The sequence below is a fragment of the Manacus candei genome, unplaced genomic scaffold, assembly GCF_025592945.1.
Source record: "Manacus candei isolate 608988 ecotype Guabito, Panama unplaced genomic scaffold, ASM2559294v1 h1tg000013l, whole genome shotgun sequence".
NCBI lineage: Eukaryota > Metazoa > Chordata > Aves > Passeriformes > Pipridae > Manacus > Manacus candei.
The window spans coordinates 4,033,788-4,060,112 of NW_026138061.1; the positions used below are offsets into that span (position 1 = coordinate 4,033,788).

Consider the following 26,325-nt stretch of genomic DNA (forward strand, 5'->3'; position numbering starts at 1 on the left):
ACTGAAAACCTGTCATGCAGCAGGAAAAGAGCTATCAAAAAACTGCACGGAAGCAGCCTGCAATCTGTCAGATAATGTCATTATATAAACAGGGGAGGTCCTGAAACATTTATCAGTCCTAGCACTGGAGTAGGAGTGAGGAAGATTTAAATTAAAATGTGATGTTAAGAAGAAAAGCAGTGGAAAAAACTGCATTTGCAATGTCTTAGGTTGAAATTCATAGGGAACACAAACTGACTTTAGTCTTTGTGCCCACTGTTTACCCATCAGTCATCTTGAAAGCATTCAGTGTCTTCTATCACTGAATTACTACAAGCGCCTACAAGAAAGGCCCCAATTCTCACCACTTGCTTGACAGAGATGAAGCTTAATTTTGGCTCCAGAAATTAATTCCCAAGACATAACAAGATACTCTTTTGAGAGGTTTCTGGCCACTTATCTAATCTGTGAATTGTACTGACTCAAAACGAAGAGCTCTTACTATCACAGGGCGCAGCATGGAGATGAAAGCACAGAATCGGCCGCGCTCCTCGATCAGAGCCTTTCTGACAGCTTGCTTCTCAGTTTCTTCAAGCAGCAGGTACTTATCATTGACATCTTGTAAAGCACTATCCAACTGGGGCTGAATGTCACCCCGTCCTGTATGCAGGAAACAATCAAGAGTACATTTTGTCAAAACTGTGGATCTCCATAAACGACCTTATTTTCAGCCAGCACTGTTGCCAGATTGTGCTTTTGCAATTAATGTCTCAACCAGCATTTTATCTTAATTCAAGTTAGTAAGGGTTTTTTTTCCCCCCAATTAAGTCAAGCATTTCAAAGCATTTATTTTTTCCCCTTTTGCACAGAATAGAAATACAGCTCAATTTAAAAGGTTTCAACAAGCCAAAGACAGCATTTGAAAGAAAGACTTTCTCAAAGCATTACTGTAGTAACTGTTCATATCATCCTTGCTGAAAACCAACATCTTACTAACAGGGAGAGTAGTAATCACTAATCCCAGGTAAACACCTCTTCCTATTTTTGTGCTTAACAAGGTCCTAATGATAACCTTGTGGAGCCACTAAATGAATGAATCAATCTCCTATATAAGATACTATTATGACATGTTACTGATCATTGGACCACTTGACTCAAGCACTCTGCACAAGCAACTGCTGCAAGTTTTCTTCATTCCAGGGTTCAAACAAAACCAAACCTATCAACATAGGTTATTAAAGTATGTATTAATGTCCAATATCTGGCAGTGGAAATAATAAAATTCCAACGTTTTGCAAACAAAAAGCTTCACTGTGGTTATTACAGTCAACTCATAATAACAAAACTTTCTGTGACAGGTAAATATCTTATTCTGCACCAACTGCTTACTCTGCATCATGTCAAAAAATATTCCTCTAGGAATGAAGAGCTGCTGCCTAGACATACTATTACTGAACCAATAACATTTCAGTTGCAAGATATTTTCAAGCAGCTTACACTCCTAAATATTTTGAAGAACTTTAGTTGTATAAATTTGTTGCAAATCTCCCAGGATCCAGGTACATATCCATACCACTGTTGCTAAATACCAGGGAGATAACACTGAAAAAATGGTGAGTGAGTTACAAGCAGTTACCCAAAATCAATTTTTATGGACAATAACCCTTCTGCATGGAGAATTTAAAGCTACGAGCAAGAGGAAGAAGAAAGTCTCTTGACTTGTGCAGTACACAATGCAGATGACTTAATGTCAAGGTTACAAAAGAAAACCTTTGCCTTATTATCATATGTATTTCCTTAATACTCCTTTTCAAGGCAAAGCCATCAGCTCCCCTGCACTGATGCACAGCCAGAGCTGCAGGAAAAGAGCGCAGCAATGGAAGCAAAGGGAATCACGCTGGTTTAGCGGCATTACAGGCTGGATATATCCAAATCTCCTCTGTGCAGAGTTAGACATAGTCCAGATAAAACTGCACAGACCCCACATGCAGATCTGTGCGATGGATCCTGGAAGAATCACATGCAGTGCAACATGGACATGGCCACTGCCAAGGCCAGCTGGGTACTAGACTGCCAACAGAATACCCACTGCCTGATCCTGCAGATCAGGCTGGCTGCTGTAGTATGGTCATGAAACTCTTTTGGAAGTAAATAACTTTAAGAATAATAGACTCTGAAGGTGCAGTCACCTGCTTTCTCTCTCAAAATTAGCATCTCCCAGAAACAAGTTATAAGAGAGCTTTGGGTAACATCCTGAAGGTCCCGTGCCTTCTTGTCGGTCACTCTCAGGAGACATACTGGGCCTTCCTGCTTGAAGACCATTCTGTATTTTTCAAGTCCCTCCCCATACTCTCCTTCGCCATCAGATGCAGCAGTTAAACATTTTATACTTCTCTGGAGTTGTTATTTCAAATTCCTTATGGAAAAGAGACTTGCATCATTGCTCAGACCCCTTTTCAGTGTTGCCTGGAAATTACAACAGGGGAAACAATCTCCTGTTCAAACCTAGATTCTGACTCACTATCATGGATGTACCAAATGCAAAATATATTAGTTGTAAACTAAATCACACACTCATTAGTTCAGCTCTGGAGAATTGCTGTAAATGTTAAGCTGTTCCATCATATGATCATGCACGTAACACAGTAAAAATCCCTGTTAAATGCATTCACTTGTGCACTGAGAACACACACACTTAGAAAGCAACTGGACTCCATTGATAAAGTGGGTTCAATTACAGTGAATTTTCGTAATTTATGTGGACCTCACAGAGCACCATGTCTTCAACCAGAGGAACAAGAGCACCCAAAACCTGGGGCAAAAATAAACTCAATTTGCACCTGTGTAACTCACTAAATTCAATAAAGTTATCAGGATAACATTCAAGATGGTATTTTAACCCCTCAGCAAGGGCACATGTAAAACTGCACCCCTCTCCAACATCCTCTGTACCTCTACAAAATTTCCTTTATTTCTTTCAGTGAGTCAGTACATTACCAAGATGCACCACCTCCTCACTGCTACTTCCGCAGACCCGCTTTAATGCTCTGAGGCACTTGGGTAGTCAGTGAAAACACAGAAGCTGCCTGGGGTATAATTCAGAGCAGGAAACAAGCTTAGGAGAATCATTTAGATGAGGCTCTGAAGTCAGATGTTTACATGGCATGAACACAGCTCTCTCCCGATGACTCCTTGCAACTCATCTTTTAGGAGCAGGAAAGCTTTATCAACATCCTTTGAAAGCTCCACAAAGCAGACATCAATCTAACAAGTCTTTTGAAAGCAAGCATAGCTCTTCACATTCTCTGAATTGCCAGCTGCCTCCCATGGCACTCAGAGAGCTCATAAATTTGAGTGATGAGATCTCTGCCCAGTTAAACCAGTTTCCTTAGCTAAGCAGAGCAGAGCCAATCCCCTTGACAGCACTCCTATACCCATAGGACACAGAAGGTATGAGGACTGCTCATCACCTCTGCTCCTCCCCCACCTTTGGGTCTCCACTGGCTTGAATCTGCTACTTATCTCAGAAGGGACTACTGACCACAGGAGAGCAATGAAGTTCTTTTCCCCTTTGAATTATGAGAGGAAGGGCACTTGTCCATGGCATCTCCGACAATTGATTGCAATATTTTTACTATGGACATGAGGCACATTTTCGTAAGGAACATCAGCAAGCAATTATTTTTTCCAGCCCACATTCTCTGGCCTTCAGGTTATGCATTTGGAAACATTTCCAAACCAACACAACCACAGTAACGACATCAGACAGTTCCAGAACTCATCATGGAGCAGCTGCAAGAGTGCACCTGGAAGGACATTCCTGCCCCAGCTGCAGGCACGTTTGAGTGACCTACCACATCAATCTGCAACAGTAATGGCCAAAAACATCAAATGTAGTCACAGGTCTCTGGTCTGCAACCAGCCAGACATGAACAGGGTGCAGGGATGGTTCTGCAGAGCATGTCCAGCTGCACTCAGAAGAACAAGTCAACAACCTGAAAACTGAGGAGGAATTCAAATCCAGCCGTTCTCAAAATGGAGCTCTGGCAATGCAGAGAGGAGCAGAAATGCAAGACCAGAAGTTGTGGACTGAATTCTCCAATAGCCTGGGGACTTGCGGCTGGACCACAGGCAAGTAACAGCTAATCCAGTGCAGGGAGCTGAACTGCTTCTCATTAAAAGTAACATAAATCTGCTGCTACTTCAAGGACAGTTTTAATATGTTACCTTCAGAGCAGGTGCTCCACATCATTACCATGACATACAAGAGCTTTAAAGGACCAACATGCATTAAAAGTTCCATTTTACAGTGCTTTGTGTGAATCCTGGCTGAAAGCCTCATGCAATTTCTGAAATAACCACCATTTAAAAAGAACTTCAGTAAGGGGAAAGTATTAGGGAGAAAGAAAAAGGCAAATCTCATTTTCAACCCAATTTCATGTCTATTTTATAAGATAACTTAAACTAGCAAAGCTCTCAGCAACACCAAAGCAGAACAATGATCTTTAAATGCTCTCAGTGCAAGTCAAACTGCTAAAGTTAATGCTGTTATTGACAAAGTAATGCAGCAAATATTGGTGAAACTATTATTTTCCATGTTCTCACTCAAAGACTGCTCCCTTGCACTTTTTTAAGTGTCTGCACAGAACTTGAATATCCAATATTGGACACTTTACAGAGTGGCAGAATTTACACTGTGTAAGATAATGCTGAGTACACCTCTACTTGTACAAATCAAAGCAGGCTCCAAGTAATTAATTCCCAAACCACCTTCTTTACAAGAGTACACCTGCTCCACCTGCCAGGACGAACAACCCCTCTAAGTTTGGACAGTAAAGACAACAAATCAACTAATACGGATCTGGGTTGAGAATGGAAGAATTCTGCCACCGTTTATAGCAAGGTGGAAAATCATATAGCTGGGATTAATTTCAGACTCCTTCAGAAACCAAATCCGAATCTTTCTGTTGGCTACTGGAGATCTGAATCAGCGCTAATGTTCAAAAGTGCAAAGGCTTCCTTTAACATAAAAAATCCAAATTACTAAATGAAGCTTCAAGATTGAATTACAAACCAGGAAAACCACAATGTGTAATTCCAAAAAAGGGGACAAGCAGCAGCTCCAGGAGCCCAGATGAGGGAACTTGGTTGAGAAGCCATCTAATCAATCCAAGCAATCCAGAGGCCAATCTAATCAATCCAGTCTTCTTCAAAGGGAACAGCTACATCACTACACTTGCAAGTGCAGGTATGATTACTTCTCTCAAGTTCAGAATCACGGCACTTCATTCACAAGATCTCAAGGCAGCTACTTTAAATTTGCAATACAACTGAAACAGAATCCCAACTCAAACATACTCGAGGTGTGATCAGGCAACAGGAGAGGAGACAATCGTGATGCTGAATTCCAACCCATTCCCCAGCACGAAGTAAATATAGTGATTTCTTATCCATCAGGTAAGAAAGATGCATGCGATTTTCAGAAAAAAAGGGGAATTTGGATCACAGATTACAAAGACCAACACTAAGGACTTTAAGCTCTAGACTTTAAAAGTCATATTAACAATAAGATACTCAATTATTTAAACATCACCTTGATGACATGTCTATTCCATTTAACTTCTCTCCCAACTGTGACATGATTTATCTGTCCATGTTAACCCCTTTCTAAAATAAACCAGAGGTTTATCCACAATACTGATTTTCTTCTTTTACCAGTGTTCCAATTAGATGCCAAAAGAAAATAAATCAAAAGGTGCTTTGTTCATTAAGATTAGGCAAATTTTAGTTTCATTAGAAATTAAAGTCTAGGCAGTTAGTGGAGACCAGACACCATAAAGAGGCCACAGCAAGGGCTACAATGAACCAGCCACCAGGGTCACAGCATGGCACAGACTTACCCAGAGCCTCAGCTGTCAGGCAGGTGCGCATGGTGAGAAATTGCAGGACACAAAATTGACACAGAAAGGAAAATAAAAAAAGTCAAACTGGTATTACAGCATTCCTAGAATTTAGACATTATCATCAGCGCCAAGAAAAAAGAGTGAGCAGTTTGGACTAGGCTATTTTGACTTCTTCCATTGCTGATAAAGACAAGTGCATTAGCTTTGCTTCCTGCTGAGCTGTTGTAAGTTAAACTTCTGGTTATTTACCATATAGAGTTTTACTTTAAGAGATTTAAACCAGTTTAGACTCCTCGGTGAGAACACATTAACCTGTGCTTCAGAGAAAGTGCACAACACAGATAAACGTCAGACTCTGGTCAGGCTGATAAAGTGGCAAAAAGCTCATCACCCTCACAGGGAAGAGGGAATTCAAACTTGCAGAACTCTGGGCAGGTGCTGTGTGAGTAACCACAGTGCTTTTTGATGTTCTCTACTGCAATTACATTAACAGATTGTTAATTAAATTAAAAGCTAATTGCTGATGCAATGTGGATGAACATCAAAAAGATTAACTATGATATGTGTATTTTAATTAAAAAACTTTTTATTATATGAAGTTTTGCAATAAACCTGGCTTGCTGTCAAAAAGAGGGGAACTATCAAGAGGCATTCAAAACTCAAGGAATGAAAGTAAATCAAAGAAATGTCTTCAGTCACTGAGTTAGCAATTTGTCTTCACTGTGTTTTTGTGAAGCAGAGCTTACATTATAAGCTTGCAGGGAAAAAAACCCCAACAACAAAACACCAAAAAGCCCTGCAGGCACCACGGCCTCATTCACACAGGACATTTTCCCTGCAATAGATAAGGATAATTTGCACATTAGCTTCCCTCCTTCTGAGCTGCATCAGTGTGAGTCTTGGCTCTCACTTCCCTCATCATGCCACACTTGATCAATTTAGAGGAATGAGGTTATCTCCTGCAGAGGAAGGGTCTGGCCAGGGGTTCCCCCTTCCCAGTCTGTCACTCCAGATGGGGTAAGTGCCAAGTACAAAAAGAGTGCAAAGTACTTGACTGAGAAGGTCAGCATTTGCTTTAAGAACTGAGACATCCTTCAGTTATAATTGTGTTGAAGAGCTTTATGTTTTTCAGTTAAGAGTCACAGGGTTTGCACAACCATCCTTGAGAGGAGTATAGCAATATTACAAAGACCAGAGTGTAACCCCAAAACAGCTGTGAAGGCCCTAAAACACAAACAGATCATCTTTGCTAATGAGGAGAAGGAAGAAAAAGCCCTTTTAGCAGTATTACAGTAAATCAATAATCATTTTCTACACTCTTAATTTCATTAGAATCACAAAACACTTTCCAAGACTGCTGCATACTCAAAAGGAGAGGCTGTCAATTTGGATACCCAATGTTGATGGGACACAAGAAGAAATGTTGTACTGAATGTTAAGGCAATTCTGCAGAAACTTCTACAAATGGCATAGAGATAAAACTCAGTTTATATATTAACATGTGTTATATTATTGCAAGTGTTACATATAACTTCTCTCGTATCCGCTTGGATTGAAACATTTTCCTCAAAGCTCACACACAGTGTCACATGAAGAACCTGAAAATGAAACCTACCAGTCATGTTATAGGCAGAAGGGAAACCTGTCCAGTTAATCATTAATAGCCAAGCTGAAATACAGAAGATAAAGCCAACATGCACTCCAGATTTTACATATACATTCAGATATATTTTAATTTAGTCACTTGATCCTTTTTTAGTTAAACTAAGAATCATGCATTTTGTTAACCTTCCCAAATGGTTACATGCAGAGCCACAGCTGCTATCTCTCTTCTGAATTCAATATAGCATCAACAGCTTCTAGTAGCTATGGATCCACTTATGAGGCCCTGACTCAGCAGAAACCTAAACATGGAATTTATTTTAAATGTATGCATAATTATTCTGCTGACTCAGGTTAGCTGGGCTGACTTCTGATGGCCAATGTTTGTCTGAAAACAAAGAGCAATTTAGAAGATGTATGCAGTTCCATGCACTACACAGTTTTATCTGTTCAGACAAGAGCCAAGTTTCAACACTGAGATGTTGAGGCAAGAAGCCCTATGGGCCTGTCCCCTGTGGGAACAAAGGCCCTAAGGAAAAAGAGGTACCTTGAAGATCACCATGACATCCTCAGGGACTGCATGGATCTGGCTGGTACACCAGAATCCTATTTAGACTATATACAGATTTAGCTTCATATCGACCTTTTTTTTTTTAATAGTCAAAGACAACAAATAGAATGTAAATTATCTCTATGAGGTCTTTTGAAATGCAAGACCTTAATTTACACACAGACATGTCGCTTTACTAGATATACTCTAGCAAACTCCTCACAAGGACCCCGAACATCCTTTTGTTTTGTTTGGAAAGCTTGGTGTTTTCTCCATTGCTTCAAGCTTTGGAAACACCTTTACTGCAATTAACATGCTTACTCAGAGAACATAATGTCTAATAAATGATCTTAAGTGCCCAGCCTGAACTTTCAACTTGGCCGCATGGAACCAGACCACGCGCAAGCCAGGGCACAGGCAGACCCCCCATGTATTCGGCCCCTCGGTGGGGTGTCCAACCTGCAGTGCTCCTGCCACGACAAGCCAAACAGCCCAGGGCTCTCTCTCCTAAATGTCCTTGGGATGCAGACAAGGAGCTGCTGTGCATGCTGCAGCCATCACCTACGAGAGAGAGCCTCCGCAGCTCAATGCGGAAGGGGGAGAGAACACCCCTGCCGTGATGCGAATGAGGAAAGTAGAGGGTTATATTTGAGTTCCTACATCTGAAGCTGCCCAAAGCAAAAGAAAACCACTTTCTCATCCAGTCACAGCAGAAAAAGCTTGAAGGACCTTTTTTAGTAGCATGCACAGTATTGAAGCAAATCCAGAATTCAGCAAACATCTCACTTGCCCACAGATGATCGTAAGGTTAATTCAAAGATATTCTTACAAGTGCTAGGAAGGGAAGGAATTGGTTGTTTTAGAGTTCCCATAGGTGAGTCAGTAATTTTACAGAAAAATCAAAGGGACAGGTCCTGCTTGAGGAAGAACAGAACAAAAGAAGTAAATCTGAGCAACAGGGAAACGAGAGTTGAAGACACAATAAGACATTCATGCACTCAGCCACATGCCTGTCAGGAGAGTTTCACCCATAGTTCCCTGTCCACATTTCAAACCTCATTTATGACCTAAAGCAGAATCACTTCTGCACTCGTGTCATGAATAAATAAACCCCTTCTTGATTATTTTTATCCCTCAATAATAGCAAAAGCAACATACTTCATCACATAGGACATTGAACTGATCTGGCAAGATGGATACATACAAAAAACATTTTCATGACAACATCTGACATTGCATTCAGACCAACACTTTATTTCCTCAAGGTAGGGATCAAAACAACAAAGAGGGGGAAAAAATCTGCTATGTTTTTTTTTTCTTCTGTATTTAAGCACTGTAGATAACTTGCAAGAAGTGGACCTCCTGCCCACTTGTGCTGGGAACCCACAGGGCCAACAGCTTTGGGCATTCATACTCTCATCCACACGAGCCTCAAGGCCTCCCTGCATCTCTCCTACTCAGGGGCCATGAGAACAACGCTCAGCTCCTCAAAAATATTGCAGCTCTTACTTTTCCCTGTATTGGCTACCTGTGAATCTTCAGCTCTTCCACCTTCCCCATACACGTCCCTCTGTGACCAGCTTTAATCCCACCTGACTCCTATTGGGTTTGTGCTCTGGACCTAAACACCAGGTGTGGGAGAGCAATTCCATGGGGGACAGCACAGAAATACAGCACCTTCAGTACAGCTCCAAAAGTATGTCAAAATAGCAGAAGCAAGGGAATGACATTTTAAGAAAACTATGAAAGAAACAAAGAAAACTTCAATCACACCATGGCTGCTGCAATAATGATGGCAAAACGAGGCCTGTTCCACTCCCCACTCAAAGATGCTTAATCCTGAAGGAGGACAAGACACCAGTTTGCTAACCCTCGTCACAAGACTTGGCTCACATTTGGGGAGGAAGATATGAACCCAAAAATCCAAGGTCTATGTCTGCTTCCTTTAACCACCGCTGACAGATGCAGGTGGCATCTGCAGTATGAGAACAGTGGGTTGGGTTTTTTTCCAGCAGCTTTTAAGTTCTTCTCTCTCCGCTTCACACTTTACAGAAAATTATGTCTCCTTCTTCAATATTGCAGATGGATTTATTCAATACTCAGAAGCAGGATAAAGGGGAGCTGGAGCCAGACAGCTGTCATTCCATAGAAACAGGGTCAAAAAATGGCTCCTTCTTCACAGATCCCAGACAACCACCCAAACCATTCTATGCTTCAGTATTTTTCTCAGTGCTCACCTACCATGCATTGACGGGTTGTTTGTAACACACGTGGACAAGAAGATATGAGACTAGAAAAGGAGGGGGAGACAGGAAGAAAAACTGAGGAAATATTACACACTCTCTACAGACGTTGGTCTGAAGTCTGACAATTCATCACAGAAAATGAGAAACATGTTTACACATCATCCAAAAATCAAAATCTTATCTCAAAAAGTCATGTTCCTCTAACGATCACCATTCTGATTTTAAACACTAAACTTCTGACAGACAGACACACAAAGCCTAATGAGCTAAGCTCCCTCTTGCTGGCTTCCACCTCTCCTTTCCTCATCTCTCATCTGACATCAGCTAAAATTCAAGAGCAGTTTTCTAGTCATGTGGCTTTCTACCACTGTAATTAACTGACTCATCTATTAGGAAGGACAGTGAGAGACAGCTCACCTGTTCTGGGTAACACTTATACAATTTCAAAATTTCAAGAAACTCCCCACCCTAGTATTTATTTTGCTCATCCGTGGGTTCACTGATTTTAGGCAGGAGGGGAAGGACAAGTTGCAACCTGCAGGCTGAGAGCTGCTCAAAGCACACTTCCAACCCTGCTGCTTCCGACCCACTGCGGAAAAGGGAACCAGGAATTCTGCTTCTGTACAAGCTCCCTCTCATTGCTCCAAAGCCTGGTGGGGTTTGCGCTTGGCCAAGGAGAAGCCTTAGTGATGGCAGTGCTGTAGCTACCAGTGATGCTTGTTTCCATTAAAATGACAATGAAAGTCCTGGGACAAGATGGAGGTGGGAGAGCAACAGGAGCACAAGATTCAGGTACTAAAAAAGACATACTGCCTTTGGGGAGAACTCCCTTTCTTTTCTCACTCATGTTTAGTTTTCTATGGCTGCCAAGTGCCCTCCCCTTGATAACAACCCATGCCACCTTCTCACATTTTGAGGAATAACATAAGGTTTAGGACACCACAGACTGTCAAAATAAAAAGAAAAAAGAAGAAAGGTGGTAGAAAGGAAGAACATTGAGAAATGTTAATAGTTAGAGAACATTTACATAATGGCTTTTTTTATATTATTCCAAAAGATTCTAGAAAATTTTACAGGTATCTGTAAAAGTCATGTCATAGCGTCAATGTTCCTAAGAAGAATAAGTTAGCAGTAAGAGTTCTATTTTAAAACACGATTGACTTTGTACAAACAGTTTCAAGGCTTTTGCATAAGAACATTAGATGGCAGCTTCAGAGTATGATTTAAATGACACATAGTAATTCTATCCTGGTGTTCAAGTACATATCAGGAATACACTAGAGGGGACCGAATTATTATAACAGAAAGTCCTACTGCTGTTCAGTCTTTGTCAATGAGCACAGCCCAGAAGTTTTTTTAACAGTATAGTATGGAGCAAGTTACCTTTCTTTGCTTTCTTCTGTAGCTTCAGTGTGTCAGATGATTTCTTTTTTATCTCTTGACGGGCTTTTTTGTATTCTAAAAAACACACACAGTCTCTATTATCAACATACTCAGTGTCAAAATGAATGTTTTTCACAGAAAAGGCTATGGTTGAAGACATTAGACTACCAACTTTTAGAGGACAGCTACTATTAATCAAAGCAGCTTAGAACTCACATTTTATAGTGCCTATACATTTGGCTTAATATAACATTTTAGGGTGTGAGCACATTCACATACCAAAATCTTTTCCAAATAAACAAAGCCTTTACAGAAATAACAACTGAGAACACAGTACAAAATTAGAGTGCTTTTCACTTCAGACTCATCCACTCTCAGGAATGGAAAACAGAGATGACAGGTTTCTCGAAACATCTGTGTTCAAAAACAAGCATCCAGAAATGGCAAGGCAGAGAATATCCTGTGATCCCTCTCCAGCATGAGAGTCAGGCGGAGGGAGAGAGTGCTAAAACTTTGCCCAAGGAAGGGTCACATTGCTAGCTCTTTCTGATGAAGTGGAACACACTGCAGTTGTCCTCATTTTTAGATGAGCTGCAAATGCTGGGAGAATTAAAATCCCAGAACAAAATATTCAACCTCTAGTGCAGGGACACTAAAGGTACCAGATATGAAAGCTGATATTTAAAAATAAATAAATAAAAAAAAAGGCATGTATGCATGTATATACATATACACATACACCTTAACAAAGGAGTCAATGTTACTACTCTTCTAATAGATGGAAAAACAGAAGCAGGCTGGTGGCAGGCACAAGAACTGTACCGAGGCCAACTGCACCCCCAACACCCAAGTCTGCCCACTAAACCCTAAATCTCACTGCCACTTTGGCCAGGGTCACCCCTACCTGCAGGAACCCTCCCTACCTTGCTTACACTCTCTGCAGCACAAGGTAGAGATTTTTTCAAGGGCTGCTGATTCAACTGCTTCTATGTGATCTCAGTAACAGTGGAGCAAGAAGCAAATCCTCTTTTGGAGGCCAAGCCCACTCCTTCCCCATCAGTTCTCACCCTCTACAAAATAAGTTATGGTGCTCTTGCTTCTTTCAGACATAGCAAAAGTCTTCAATTTTCAAGTGGTGAACTGGAACCTGCTTTCAGCACCTGCGCTAGAGGGCCACCATCTCTAATTAAAGTTTTGCAAAGCCAAAGACATCTACCTATGCACTTGCTTTGCAAGACTGCTGCCTCCTGTTCATTCCCCCAGGAAAGCCTCTGGAGCCATCATCAGCACTGCAGCTCTGGGCATTCCATGTCCACGACACAGATCTCCTGCTCCCCAGGTGCACATTTCTGTGTGGCATCAGGTATAAAATAACGATGCTCAGTGTTTTACAGGGCTGTGCAATCTCTGGAGAATGCTGCATCTGAGGCATAACATGATCTTACAATTTGCTTTTAACAATACCCCAGGGCTTTGACAGGATAGATGTGGCATCTCCAGTCCTCAGCACTATCGCAGAACACACAGAGAGAGCAGACTAACAGACTAGTCATGGCTTATCAGTCAAGGAAACAATCTATCCCTTGGGGTCCTGCAAACTAAACCTTCCAAATGCATAGCAAGGGTTAAAATTTTGTTAGGCACTTTAGGAGAGGAGTGTTTTAGAAGCGAGAAGTTGCTATACATATTTAAGCATATCATTCAGTTCCCCAGTACAAACATGAAAAGAGGAAGAAAAACTGATATTACAATCTTACTCCTATTAAAGAATTCTTCCTCTGTAACTACCTTTTGCATGGTCTTTATCCAGCTGATTGGCCACTTTCTTCCACTCTTCCATCTGTTCTTGAAGTGGGTTTATCAGACAGTCAATTAAAGCACTAATTTTGTTGGAAAAACACAAAGAGCAATCAAATCCTGCAGATGCCCCTATTCTTACAGAGAGAGCCAAGGTCAATATTGGAGTATTTTTACTTTTTGCTGTGACAGCTACCAGTGTCACAATGTAAATATCAGAACATAAAAATGTTTACACTGGAGAAAGCAAAAGAAAGAACTGGATCAAAAAAAAGTAAAAATCCACATCACAAGATAACCAGAATTACTGCGCAGAAGTTCAGGACAGTGAGGAACAGAGAATAAAGCAGAGGAGTGACCCAAAACAGGTCAATGTAAACAGTTAGATCCTACTCAGCTGTCACACAGTTTAAATGGGTACTCTGGAGACCAGAAAGGTTCATGAAGCCATGAAGATTATAAACTTAAATAACACATTTATATACACAAGACAGAGCAGTTGTACAACAGAACAACATCCTGGCCAATGATGGGCCTCACCTCACACCAGTGGAGCCCATGATACAGCACCAGCAATCCTGCACTAATTAATGAGACTGGGATCAAATCATTTAAATAGCTAACTCTCGGGTAACTGGAGACTAAAGTTGTCTCTTCACAGTCAATTTCTTAAAAATCTTTATTTTAAAATAATCAGAAAAATCATAGAATGGTTTGGGTTGGAAGGGACCTTAAAGGTCATCTAGTTCCAATTCCCCTGCCATGGGCAAGGACACCTTCCACTAGACCAGGTTGCTCAGGGCCCCATCCAACCTGGCCTTGAATACTTCCAAAGATGGTGGAAAAAGGGAAAAAACAAACCAGGTCACCAGCAAATGGTGAAGCATCATTTTTTTTCACCTCAGGTCAAGTATAACTTGCAAGTCTGGTTAAAAAGCACACATGCAAACTACAACTTGTACAAATTGTTTTTGTACAGCCCAGCTTACATATGAGCTAATCCTCTCTCATTACCTCTACAGTCTAACTTCAACAGCAAAAAGGGAATGAGAGAATTTGCCTTTTTGCACACTCATTTGCTGAAACTTTTTTTCTTGGCCACAAGCTGTTTGGGCTCTCCAGTAAGCTGAGGAAGCAGCACAACATGCTGCTGCTGCTTTAAAACTTAGTAACAAAGCTTGAAGTCCTGAAACAAAGACAGGTCAGTTGGTCACATCAGCAGCCGCCTGCTCAGCACTGAGTATCAGGAACTGACAGTGGGAATTTGCAGCATATAGAGGTGATTTGAGGCAACTAGCCCAGCCCCCAGAATATGCAGTGAAATCCTGCATGTTCACAGCACCTAATGTGCTGTGGGGCAGAGAAAAATTGCTGTTCTCAGTGACATGGGCAGAGATCAGCTGAGAAGCCAATGCTGGTGGACACCTTCAGCATCAGAAAGATGAACCTCCAATGCCAGGCCAGGTAGGGAGCCACTCACCTTGAGAACTGCCGGAGTTTCGACTCTATACTTCTGTGCCTCATACACATCCTGGTGAGAGCAGACCCAATCTCTCTGGTACCACCTGAAAAACAAAAAACAAAAGGTAGGTGAGACTCCGATGACATTCCCACCTGTGGTGTAGAGGCATAAGAACCAGGAGGCAGATGCCAAGCCTTCCAGAGCAATTGTAAAACAAATTACTAGTAACTGTAGAATCAACCAGGCTATTAACAGGGCAGACCTCGGGGGTATCTGCCACCTCGGGAAGAGATTAATTCCTGTTTACCAAGAGACCAGAACTGAACAATTAAACAGGAATAAAACGCAGTTCTTCCCAGCACTTTTCTGTGCCATGAGGTCCAACTCCATGGCAGAAGAGTTAAAAGTGCCTGAAGATGTCAAGAGCCAAGAAGCAAAGCTGGCACAAGGGGATCTATAGAGAGCTGAGCATCTATAGAGACTTTATGTACACATTTTGGAAATAAACCTAGGGGATTCGATCCAGTTTTCCCATCTCTGGATTGTTTAGATCCAGTGCCTCAAAGGGATTCTGCTCCTCTGGGATACGTGCCCGATCCCACATGCCGCAGGTCCCAGCATTGCCAGGAGGTGGCGCCGTTCGCTGCAGCCCCTCGCGCATCCCACAGGTGGGACAACCAGCGGCTTTCCAAGTTTCCTCCTCCTCCTCCTCCTCCCAACTCGTGCCTTCCGAAAACACACACTCCTTCATTCCCCACTTCAATCAGCATTACCAACTCTGACCAGCCCATCAAATTTCGATATAACTTTGTTTTGGTTAGTTGCTAGGTTTGGTAAATGTTTGGTTCCCATTTGCAAGTCAAATCTACTATTTTCAGGGTAACAAACATCAACCTTCGTACAAAATGTTTCCAAACTGCAGTGCTCTTTGCAACACTGAATATATAAGCAACTATTTAAAAGACCTATTTGATTATCAGAATAACTTTGGACTTGTATCACAAACTAAGATCTTCCTTAGGCTTTAAAAATGGCATTGCCCAAGTAAAAAAAAAAAAAAAATCTTCCCAAAAACTTGAAAATTTTTGATCATTTGAGTTTTTTAAACATGAAAAAAGTCACCATCTTCCTGCATTCTTGTGAAATTAAATCTTGTGCCCACAAAATGGCTGTGGAACAAAGACACTAAATAACTGGAACAAACTGTGGCTATTTGGTATTTTCCATTGTTCAAAAAGATAAATAGAAAGTCCTTTGTGACTTGCCCAATTACTCATGTTTTTATAAGGAGCTATTGAAATAATATTATTTAGTAACACTGAAGAGCTGTAGCCTCTCTGCATACGAGTGGTTGGGAATAGCATACGGTTTCCAGCCTGTGGAAGAGATGGATCCAAACCCATCTCTTCCGGTGATGCTGCACTTGCACACGCTGTGACAGACTCTGGTAACTTGAAAAGCAATACAGAAGATGGGGAGAGGCATAACAGAGAGAAAACAACTGGAGAAAGAGGACAACATCCACAACGAAACATCTTTATCCCAAAACATGGGCATTTTTCTCTGGAGCCAGTGGCAAATAAAAGTAATTTTATTTCAGAGCTCAATATGGCACAACTCCAATGACAGAGAAAGAGAAATTAAGCAAAAACTTCCATGGCCATCAGCAGAGTAATTCTGAATCGAGTTTAAGCAGAAGGTAGGTTTTTCAGGTTGAAAACTCACTGACATACTGGAATATTAAATACTGTCAATGGTTAAGTGAGACCGCTTTCCTAAGTCTGTTATATGAAAAAGGAAGGGTCATATCAGAACAATGATAAGGAAATAAGGCACCATGTGTTTTGGAGACTAGGAAATGAGGGCCAGTTACTGTTAATATTAAATTGCAAGATTACAGAATTTTACCTGAAACACCAACAACCAAAGTATAAATATATCCCCTCAATATACAGTACAAATGGGCAGGCAAGGTCAGCCAAACAGCAATACAAAGTTTGGCCTATACACTAGTAGTTGAGCTGGTTTAAAAAACAAAGAAAAACCAAACCAAACCAAACAACCCAAAACAAACCAAACAAAAACAAACAAAAAATCCCCTCAAAAATAAATAAATAAAAAAAAAAAACAAAAAAAAAGCCAAAAAAACCCACAAACAAACAAACAAACAAAAAACCAACCCAAACCAAAAAAACCCAACCCACAACAAAAATAAATAAAGCCTGGAATAAAAAGGTTATTACATAGAAAAAAACCAAACTAAACTTGTTGGGAATGAGGGGGCTACTGGTTCTTCCCACCTTTTAAAACTTCCTGTTAAGCATGAAGTGTTTACATGAACATGGAAAGCTGAGGTGTTAATTTCATTCTGTGAATAAAGATTATTCTAACAAAGTGAAAGTAAAGGAGAAAAAATGGTTTGGAGAAATTTTTAATGTCACTTCTGGAAACAGGGTGTTTCAGAAGACGGGTTTAGGATTCTGCTCAGGAAAGAGAATGAGGGGTGCTGCTGGAAAGTTTGGGAGGGCTAAGCCAGCACCTCAGCTTGGTCATCATGGGCTCAGGGAGGGCTGTGGGGAGTGGGTCAGGGCTGATAAAGGTCACCGGACTAAAGGAAGGACAGTACGGGCCCATCTTGTCCCACACCTGAATCCTGCTGCTTCTCCTAAATGTATTAAGTACTCCAACAGCACTGGAGTTAAACAGAGCTTTACCCTCCTGATCCCAACTATATTAACTGTCAAGAATACAAATGCTTCCTGAGAAAGCAAGAAAAAGTTAAATACAGGCCTCTCGACATCCTTTGATTTACTGAGCTGGAGCACTGTGGCCATCACCGATGTAGTCAGCTGTTCCTCCAGGAACACCTGCAGTGCAAAGGATTTATCTCAACTTTCAGAAGGAGATTTCAGCAAAGGCTAGTTCCCACGAGCAAAACTGCACTGATGTTCCTGTTTCCAAATCTGGGATCAGCTGGCTACACAAACTGGCAGGAGGGAATCTGTACCACTGCAGTGGTTTGAAAATATCCAAACATAACAAGGGATGGTAGCTTGGATTTGTTTCTTTCACCCAGTCTCAGCTGCAGTGAACAAGAGTAACATATGCTTTACATAAATTACTCACAGCAGCAGCAGGTGGCCAAAGCGTGTACTCTGCACACAGAGACGGACCTCACAAGCAGCATTAATGTGTGTGCAAGTCCTGGTATTGGCTACACACCCAAGTAGTCACAATCTAGGAAGGAGTTTATTACACTGGGCAATGCCACGGTCATACAAAACTTGCTTCAGCCTCCAACTTAATTTATTGCTTATATTTTCAAATACCTGCTCCAAAAGCAACCAATTGCGTACTGACTCAAGGATAGAGCCATGAGCTGGGCAGGCAGAAGAGCAGTGTAGATAACTTCTTTTTCAGTGCCATCAACCCCCAGACACAGTGGCAAAAAGAGCATCTGACAGAGAAGTCCACCAGGATTATGCTGAACGCACTGCCCATCTCCATTTCACTTACAAACAGGTCTCTGGAAGGAAGTTATGGCATTCTCCGGTATTCTCCAACTTCCCAAAAAGAAATACTGAGGCCACACTAGTAAACTTTTCATCAACCCACGAGTATGTTGGAGGGGTGACCTGGGCTCCATTCACTGCTCTGCAGCTATGCAAGTCAAATTGCTGTGCCTGGGACTCTCAGTTTATGAAATGAGGCTGTGAATTATCTGCTTCTCTGACATACCGTAATAATTCATCCATTAAGGCAAACAATGCCTGGGAACAGTGTAAAGTAATACTTCGAAACCGGAGATGAGAGCTGTATTCATCAGAATTCCCACTCAGAGAAAGTGGCTTAACAAAACGCTCCTGTCAAATTTGATTAGAAAGTGGGTGATAACATCAGCCTGATTTCTCATAAGTAAAAGGTGACTCTGCAAGGCAAAACGTGCTTTTGCTCTCACCTGCTTCTTCCTTTCCTGCCTAAGCCTGTAAAAGATCACAAACTTTTTTCATGTAAGATAATTAAATGAAAGTCTGTGGATCACTACACTACAATGAGTCCACTATAAAGGCATAAATGATTTTCTTTTGATGCTTGTTTGTCATTCAACATTGCAGAGAGACAACAGGGACAGATTGTAGGAAAGAGACTCAATTGTTTTATTGGAGTCATTATGTTTGTGTTTAATGATGATCATATATCAAGGAAATGACTATTTGATGAAATGTGCAGCTGTACAACTGCATGGCCTCTATATAACAACTCGCTACAATCAACCTCTTCCTCCTCTCCCTTCACTGCTGAGCAACTGCAGCAGGCTCAGAAGATGCTGCCTTTCAGGAAGTGCCTTTAAGACTCCAGCTTGTTAACGAGTTCATCTTTGTCTTCAAGGGCATAGTCCAAATGTTTCAGCTACTTCCCTCTTTCCAAAAAGGGAGAAAATGATGAAAAATGGGTGTAATACGTTTGCAATTTCAAAGTTATCAGAAGAGGCTTCCATTTTTGAGTAAAGATTAAAGCAGGAGTGGAACGGAGGTTGGATTATTAAATACAACTCTGAACATGAAGGCTATGGTAGGATGACTAACAGTAGGACATTTTAAGTTAATGGCCATTACTCAACCCTTATCCAAATTCATGCTGGTAGAAGAGCAAGCAGTTTCCATCACTAATTACATGTGACATGGACCTTGATCTTACAAAACGTTTTATGCGAATGTCTCCATGAAACTCAAGAATGATGGGATCAGTTCCAGGGTGTTACAGAAGACAGAGGAAAAATGAGGGTTTTTGCCTAAAAGTGACTAGCACAGGGGCAAGTCACTACTGGGACACAACTAAGCAATCACTACTGGGATAGAAACCTGGAAGTGGAGCTACGGGAGCACTTTATGTTTCAGGGTGCCAATGGCCTCCAGGTAAGGCTTGTAAGTTGGAAAAACACATCAAGAACTGCAGAAAATAAGAGGATCTTGTTCCACATCTACCAGTCAGAAAAAGAAAACAGGACACCCTTAGTCCTAGAGCTCCTATGAGCCTTTATGAGCAACACTTTATATCAAAACTTCTGAAAGCTGCTGCAGAAAAAAAACCCTATTTACTGAACTTTTTTTTAAATTTAATTTAGACATCCTTCAGAGGAGACTGGATCAACAAATGCAGATTCAAGGTCAAGCTCACCTATGAATTTTAGACTAACCAGATTTAACAAAGAAACTCTGGCAGGCCATTGTCATATACCACACTGCTGTGGTTGCCACTGCAAAGGAACAGATTGTTTGCAATGTTCAGTCAAGTGCCTTTTGGGCAAATTACTCGGAAAACATATTTACAGAGGCCTGCTATGAAGTTGTCACATTTGCCAGAGCCCCACACGGTCCCATTGAGAGGAAAATGCATTACAGGGCTTATTTTCTTGTTTGCTGAAGAAACTAGCATTTGTTCATGGATGGGACTAACGTTTTCTCAAACTGCACTTTCACTGATCTTAAAGGAGGGGATCTTAAGGAGAAGACTGGCAGTGGCAGTTAGTTAAAGCAGCAAAAGAACCAAAGGAACAGGAAACCTGAACCACCCCTAGCCTGCAGCCTGCCCTGGCAACCGCCAGCTTTCGGAAGTCCTTAAAACAGACTGTGACCATGTTCTTTGCTAAAGAACATGCCAGAAAGCTCTTGTGACTTCTTCTGATCTAGCTTATTCCTCTGCTAAGCAGCATTTTTGCTTACACTAGCTGTTCTCCAAGCAGAACACTGGGCAAAATCCTCACCCCAGAGGAGTCAACATGAGCAGTGCCAATAAAGAAGCAGGGTCAGAATTTCACTCATGCACACAGAGGTCACTACACGGTCCATCATCCAACATATAAATACAGTCATGAACCAACTCTGCTCTGATCTCTGGACAGTTTAGGTTTAGCCAGCCTTCGGCACATGAATGAAAAGCTCTCCTGTGGCCCTCTGCTTTGAAAGAGGATGTCACACACACAGGTGGTCAAAAACGCTTTGGGATGGTTTAAGTTATCATAGGACACATAGGTTCAATTTTTGAGAAACTAAGAAGTCTGTCATTGATTCACGAAATTGTAGGAGAAACACTGTGATATCCTGTTAGGGAGCAGTAAAAGTCCAAGCAGAAATATTTGCCAGTAACAAAATCCTCAAGTCTGAGGTGTTTGTGTCAGGAGTGCAAGCTGGATTGGTCCCTCCTCCTCTCCCTTTCACAAACAGTGCTGCCAGCACAGACAGCAGCATTTTTCTTCTGGTGATTTCTTTCAAGAATTAATATGCATCCCTCCTCACAGGTGCTCGTTGCTCATTTTTAGGAGCCCAGAGTTCTGCATCAAGGTTTTAACGCCACAAAACAACGCATCATTAGAAACAGATTTGCTTAGAAGACCAAATGCCACACTTGTATTTTCCAAGGGCCATTATTTATATTTTATTCTTTGGAATACAAATAATTTCAGTACTGAAAACGTACAGGGCCTGCTAAACACCTGTACTCACACTGAAGCTGTGCCCACTAACACTGTCCATACTTTTTCCTCATTTCTTTTCAAATTTATAGAAAAATGTATTTCCGGAATCATTCTATAAACAGCTCCATAAACCTAACAGTCTTAATGTGAGCAGATCCAACTGCATTGCTCCGAATGCTACACCCACTAATGGCTCAAGGAAGGCAGGTGACATGAGTCACCAAGTTCGCTCTCCAATACAAAAAGGAGCACGCTAATAAAAAGGACTCTGTGATGAAAAGGGAATTCCTGAGGCTGCTAAAGAACGTGAGGCCAAGCCTGTGCACTATCTCAGAGTAATCCCTCACCTATGCAGCATTCCAGAGCTGAGCTGCCAGCAAATGAGTATCCAAGGGCCAGCTCCATCAGCCAGGGATACTCACTGCACTGAGGACCACACTGCACTGCGTGCTCCAGATGGTGGAAAGATGGAGATCTGGTTCAGGCCTATTTAGATAGCCAGACTCATTGATCTCTATACCTTCATGAATTTGGCTCTAAATGAACATTTAATGTCAGCCCAATATGTGAAAAAGGCAATAACTCACGATACTTATGTTCTTCTGAAGTACCAGTCTTTATTTCGTCTGGGCCCAGTGATGAGCTGTGATGTAATCTGATTAGAGGCCAGCAGTATTCAATGAGGGAAAGGGATAATACACTTACAGCAAATGGCTTGGAACGCCAAGTGCAATTCCACTGCACACTCGGCAGCACATGCACTGCTTATTTTGAACTGACAACTTCCACAGAGGCTGTAAAAAGCCTAGAAGCTCTCTCTCCTCTGTGTTTAGCTATTGGCCTTCTAAACATCTCTAGCCCCAGAAGCCAAAAGCCCCTTAACTCAGGTCTCCTGACCACCTGTGCTGCTGATCCCAATCCAGCAAGGATTCCAGCTACTACCAAATGGCTGCTGCCTCCAAAGTAAAATCAAGCACCACCAGGACAAGCAGGTGCAAAAAGCAGAAGAAAAGTTTATTTTTAAATCGAAGTCAGCAGATCTAACTGAAACCCCACAGCAAGCAGATTTGCAGAATAAGGCAGTGCTATTTTTATATGCTGTCACTTCTTCCACCAGAGTATGCTTCCTTTAGTGAATGGAGGGAAAGATCATGGAGGGACAAAGGGAGGTAAATATCATTCAAACTACCACAAGAAATTATCAGATCAAGAAATTTTAGAGAAAGTCTGTTGTTTTTCAGTTAGTTATACAGAGACACATTATCACTGACCCATCAAAAGACTCAATGCACACCTAATAACTGAGCACAGCATCTCAGTCCCTGGGCACAAGGGGAAGCTCTGCCCCTGCCCCAAGTATTCAGGGATGTGGTTCCCTCTCACTGAAGCAAACCCGTGCCTTTGCTCAGAGTTAATGATCTCTAACTACAACAGGCACATACATATGGGGGGGTGTACTGGAGGTGATGCTTCAAAAGGCAATACATATATCTTCATTCAGGTACTTTCTCAATGCAGCTGTTCTGTGTGATCCAAATTTAAAAACTGTCTCAAATATTTATTGGAATAGCCATGGCTTAACTTCATCCCTACTGACTGATTCAGTGCAAGTCCAAACTCATTTCAACATGGCTTGGTAGAAGCCTTCTTGGTAGAAGAGATTAAAAACACATTGACTTTGCAGACTTCTACTCTCTACCCCAGGAGACTTGTCAGCGCATGGAGAACCTGTGCACCTCTTTAATCAAGTGGCAGATAATGAGAGGGTAGCATGAATCCATGGCACTGCTGTTTGCAGTTACTCGGATTGCCTCAAAGCTCAAATTGCCTGGTGCTATATATACAGACAGTTGTGCTGTTTACGGGGTCGGCTCTCAAACAGTTAACCAGCTTTAACCCCAGTGATAGGTTTGGGGGTTTTTTTGGCCACACTTGACTAATTTTCAATGTCAGCTTCCTCAACCTTGCAGAAATATAATGAATTTTCACAAAAGCAAAGGAGAACGTCACATGGGTTTGACACCAGCTGGCTGCTTGAGCCTGCAGTACAAAGGAATTTGATATACAACAGTGAACTCGGCAAAAGACATATTCCACCTGTTACGGAAAGTGAAATGAGGACAGTTTCATCTCCAAGCAGAGGAACCACAGACCTTTGTGCTTTTGGCCACAAGCTCAATAAGCACACGCTCTGAAAAACACAGCAAACTCTGAGTTCATACTTCTGAATTTAGAAAAGGTACGGACATTTTCTCCTTTACTTTCAAGCAGCAAGTGAAGTTCACACAAGGCTTGCATGCAGATCAGGTGAGACAGCTTACAAGCACCGGGCTGTGCTCACCAGATCTTTGGCTGCCTTGAATGCACAGATTCACATGTTCCACCGGCAAACTCCTGTTTATCCCATAAATCCCTCTGAACAATCTACGCTGTCAGCCTGCATTTAAAGTGTGCCTGCTTAAACCACAAAGAGTACAGCAGGAGAAAAGCTTCAATTCTTTGATTCACAAAAAGAAAAAAGCCCATCTTGTACAGAAGATCAAACGAAGCTGCCTCGGTGTACGGTATAACAAGTACGGCGTACAGCACCACTCGGCAGCGCTGACTGGCATGCAAGCACCAAGGACGTGCTTATCTCTTTCTGCCAGGACAGAGTAACTGCATTTCTTCTTCCAAACAAGCCCTGCTGAACTGTAGCAAATGCATCTCGACCACTGAAACAGCAGATGCACACAGTTTGGCTGAACTTGCCTGTTGTGACCTGCACACACATAATTGCACACCAGGGTTGTAAGACCTGAGCAAGAAGGCCAAGTTTTGAAATAGCACTTGATCACCCTTAGTAAGAACTGCAAGAAGCTTCTGAAAACCAGGATTTGAATCAATGAGAAAGATTAGAATTCAAAAGGCAGAAGGAAAACAAAGATTAATTAAGAACAGGGCTTTGCAAATCTTGAAATTTAAACCCTGAAAGGGGAGAAGAAGCTATCCTTCTCCACTGTTTTAGGCATTCTCTCACGGCAGCACAGAACACCTGTAGTACCTCCTCCCATTGAACATCCCCCAGAAGAGGACTAGGAAGGGATTCACACCTTACACTCCACCCAGGATAAACCTTCAGAGCACTACTGCTGTTCTAGTCAAGTCCTGCTCATCACCTGAATCTACAGTCCTGAATCCCCAAACCAACTGGGGCTGGGCAGCTTTAAACAAGGCTGCAAGCCATATACAGAGCACTGCTAAGGCTTTTGTAGCAGTGCCATGAAAACCTATGTTAATACCCTTCTTAGGGGATACCCCTCCTTCCACAGTAGTCGATGCACATGGACTGCTCCCCTCCAAATACTGGTGTAACACATTTGGTTATTAGTTCTTCCTTTCAATATCTCACTCAGCAAAAACCAGGGAGACAGGACTGGAAGGGACCTCGTGAGGCTTTGTGGTCTGCTTCCCCAATAAAAGTGAGGTCAACTTCGATGAGGTTTCTGGGGGTCTGTACAGTCCAGCCTTGAGTGTCCCTAGGCGTGGAGATTCCTGGGCTCCTCTTCCTAAGCTGCTGCTTAGTGTCACTATAAAATTGTTTTCTTACCTAAAATCCAGAGTCCACTGTCCCAGCAGTTCAAACCCACTGTTTTCCAAGCACCTCTGACACTGCTTTGTCAACATAACACAGTAAATATATGTGGAAAGTGTTTATTTGTTTTATGCAAGTGAAAGTTTTGATGTCAAAGGAATTCAAACATCCACCATAGGTACACAAAACAGCATTTTCACAACCCAATCTGGGAAAGTCTGTGGTATTGTGAAAATTACAAAAAAACAATTAAGGACCTCCTACAAAAAGGAGTCACCCCAGTCACTAACTTGCTGCATTTCTTCATGTTTCTCAAAAATTAATTCACAGTACTTTACAGCTAAGTTGATTTTAACAAAGAAACATTCATCTGGTCATTTGACACCTCTGGTAATGCAGGAAATCCATCTAAGCCTTACAGCTCCTCACACGCTCCGATGCTCCCTTATTCTTCTAACAGACCTCATCAACCTGCACCTACAATACACAGCTGGTTGTGACCTATTGCTATTAATTTATCCATTAAAGACAAAAGAAAGTGTCGAAGTTGGATGAGGATTTCTGACTTAGGCTTTAACCACTGTAATGCACAGGACTAGCATACAAATTACAAGTTTACAGAAAGTGCTTGGAAAGGGTCACCTTCTATTTAGAATTGTATTATCTACTCGCCCCCAGAGACCACCTTGATTTAGCACCATGTAACCCACATTCCAACACTTCACAGTGATATTGTTACGTGAAAGGTTTCCCCTTCCTTCCATTCTGCTCAGCCATGTGAAGCAGAATCAATTCAACCAGCTCTTCTCCCAAAGATGGTCAATTTGAGGACAGGTTGCTCAGAACCTAAACACACACATGCACACAGTCACAAAGAGCCTGAGGAAACCCACACTTCTATTTCTGTGCTGGACATGCTGAGGAAGAAAGTCTTAGATCACTCAACTCTTGCCATGTGGTCTCAAATGAAGTTTGTAACAGAAAAAGCCAACAGAGATGACATGATTTTATTTTGCTAACTGAAGTGAGAACCTTTGGAAGCTTTAATTCTTGGGCTCTAGTTCTAGATCCCCAAGCGTAAGTTTGACTCAAATCCACCTGCTGCTCACCAGTATGGTTAGCTCTGTCTTAGACTGAAAGGCTGAATTCTTGCAAGACAATGAAAAATACAGACTGCAGAATAAGGATGCAGCTGCTCTGAAAAGGTGGGCAGCAAAGGGAGTTACTGAATTGCCCACCTTCCCACGACGGGTAGCAATGCTTTAAGGCACTGATCCATGAACTGTGGTTTTTGTGACAATGGTGTGTACCCTACCACAAATCCACAGGCAGTGCAAAGCCCAGGCTGCAACAC

At 41.8% G+C, this 26,325-nt stretch overlaps 1 protein-coding gene across 17 annotated transcripts in view; it reads right to left on the minus strand.

Annotated features, from left to right (window-relative positions):
• The window catches only part of MTSS1 (MTSS I-BAR domain containing 1), a 125,369-nt gene that overhangs the window by 19,904 nt on the left and 79,140 nt on the right, over positions 1–26,325 (minus strand). For 9 of the 17 annotated variants that reach the window (XM_051778602.1, XM_051778592.1, XM_051778593.1 and 6 more), the window contains 5 exons: positions 14,941–15,025; positions 13,452–13,543; positions 11,664–11,738; positions 5,880–5,891; positions 482–639 (listed from right to left, as the gene is read on the minus strand). In XM_051778602.1, the coding sequence (XP_051634562.1) occupies positions 482–639; positions 5,880–5,891; positions 11,664–11,738; positions 13,452–13,543; positions 14,941–15,025 (422 nt within the window). The remainder of the gene's footprint in view (positions 1–481; positions 640–5,879; positions 5,892–11,663; positions 11,739–13,451; positions 13,544–14,940; positions 15,026–26,325) is intronic. The other 8 variants (XM_051778607.1, XM_051778604.1, XM_051778603.1 and 5 more) reach the window with 1 other exon arrangement.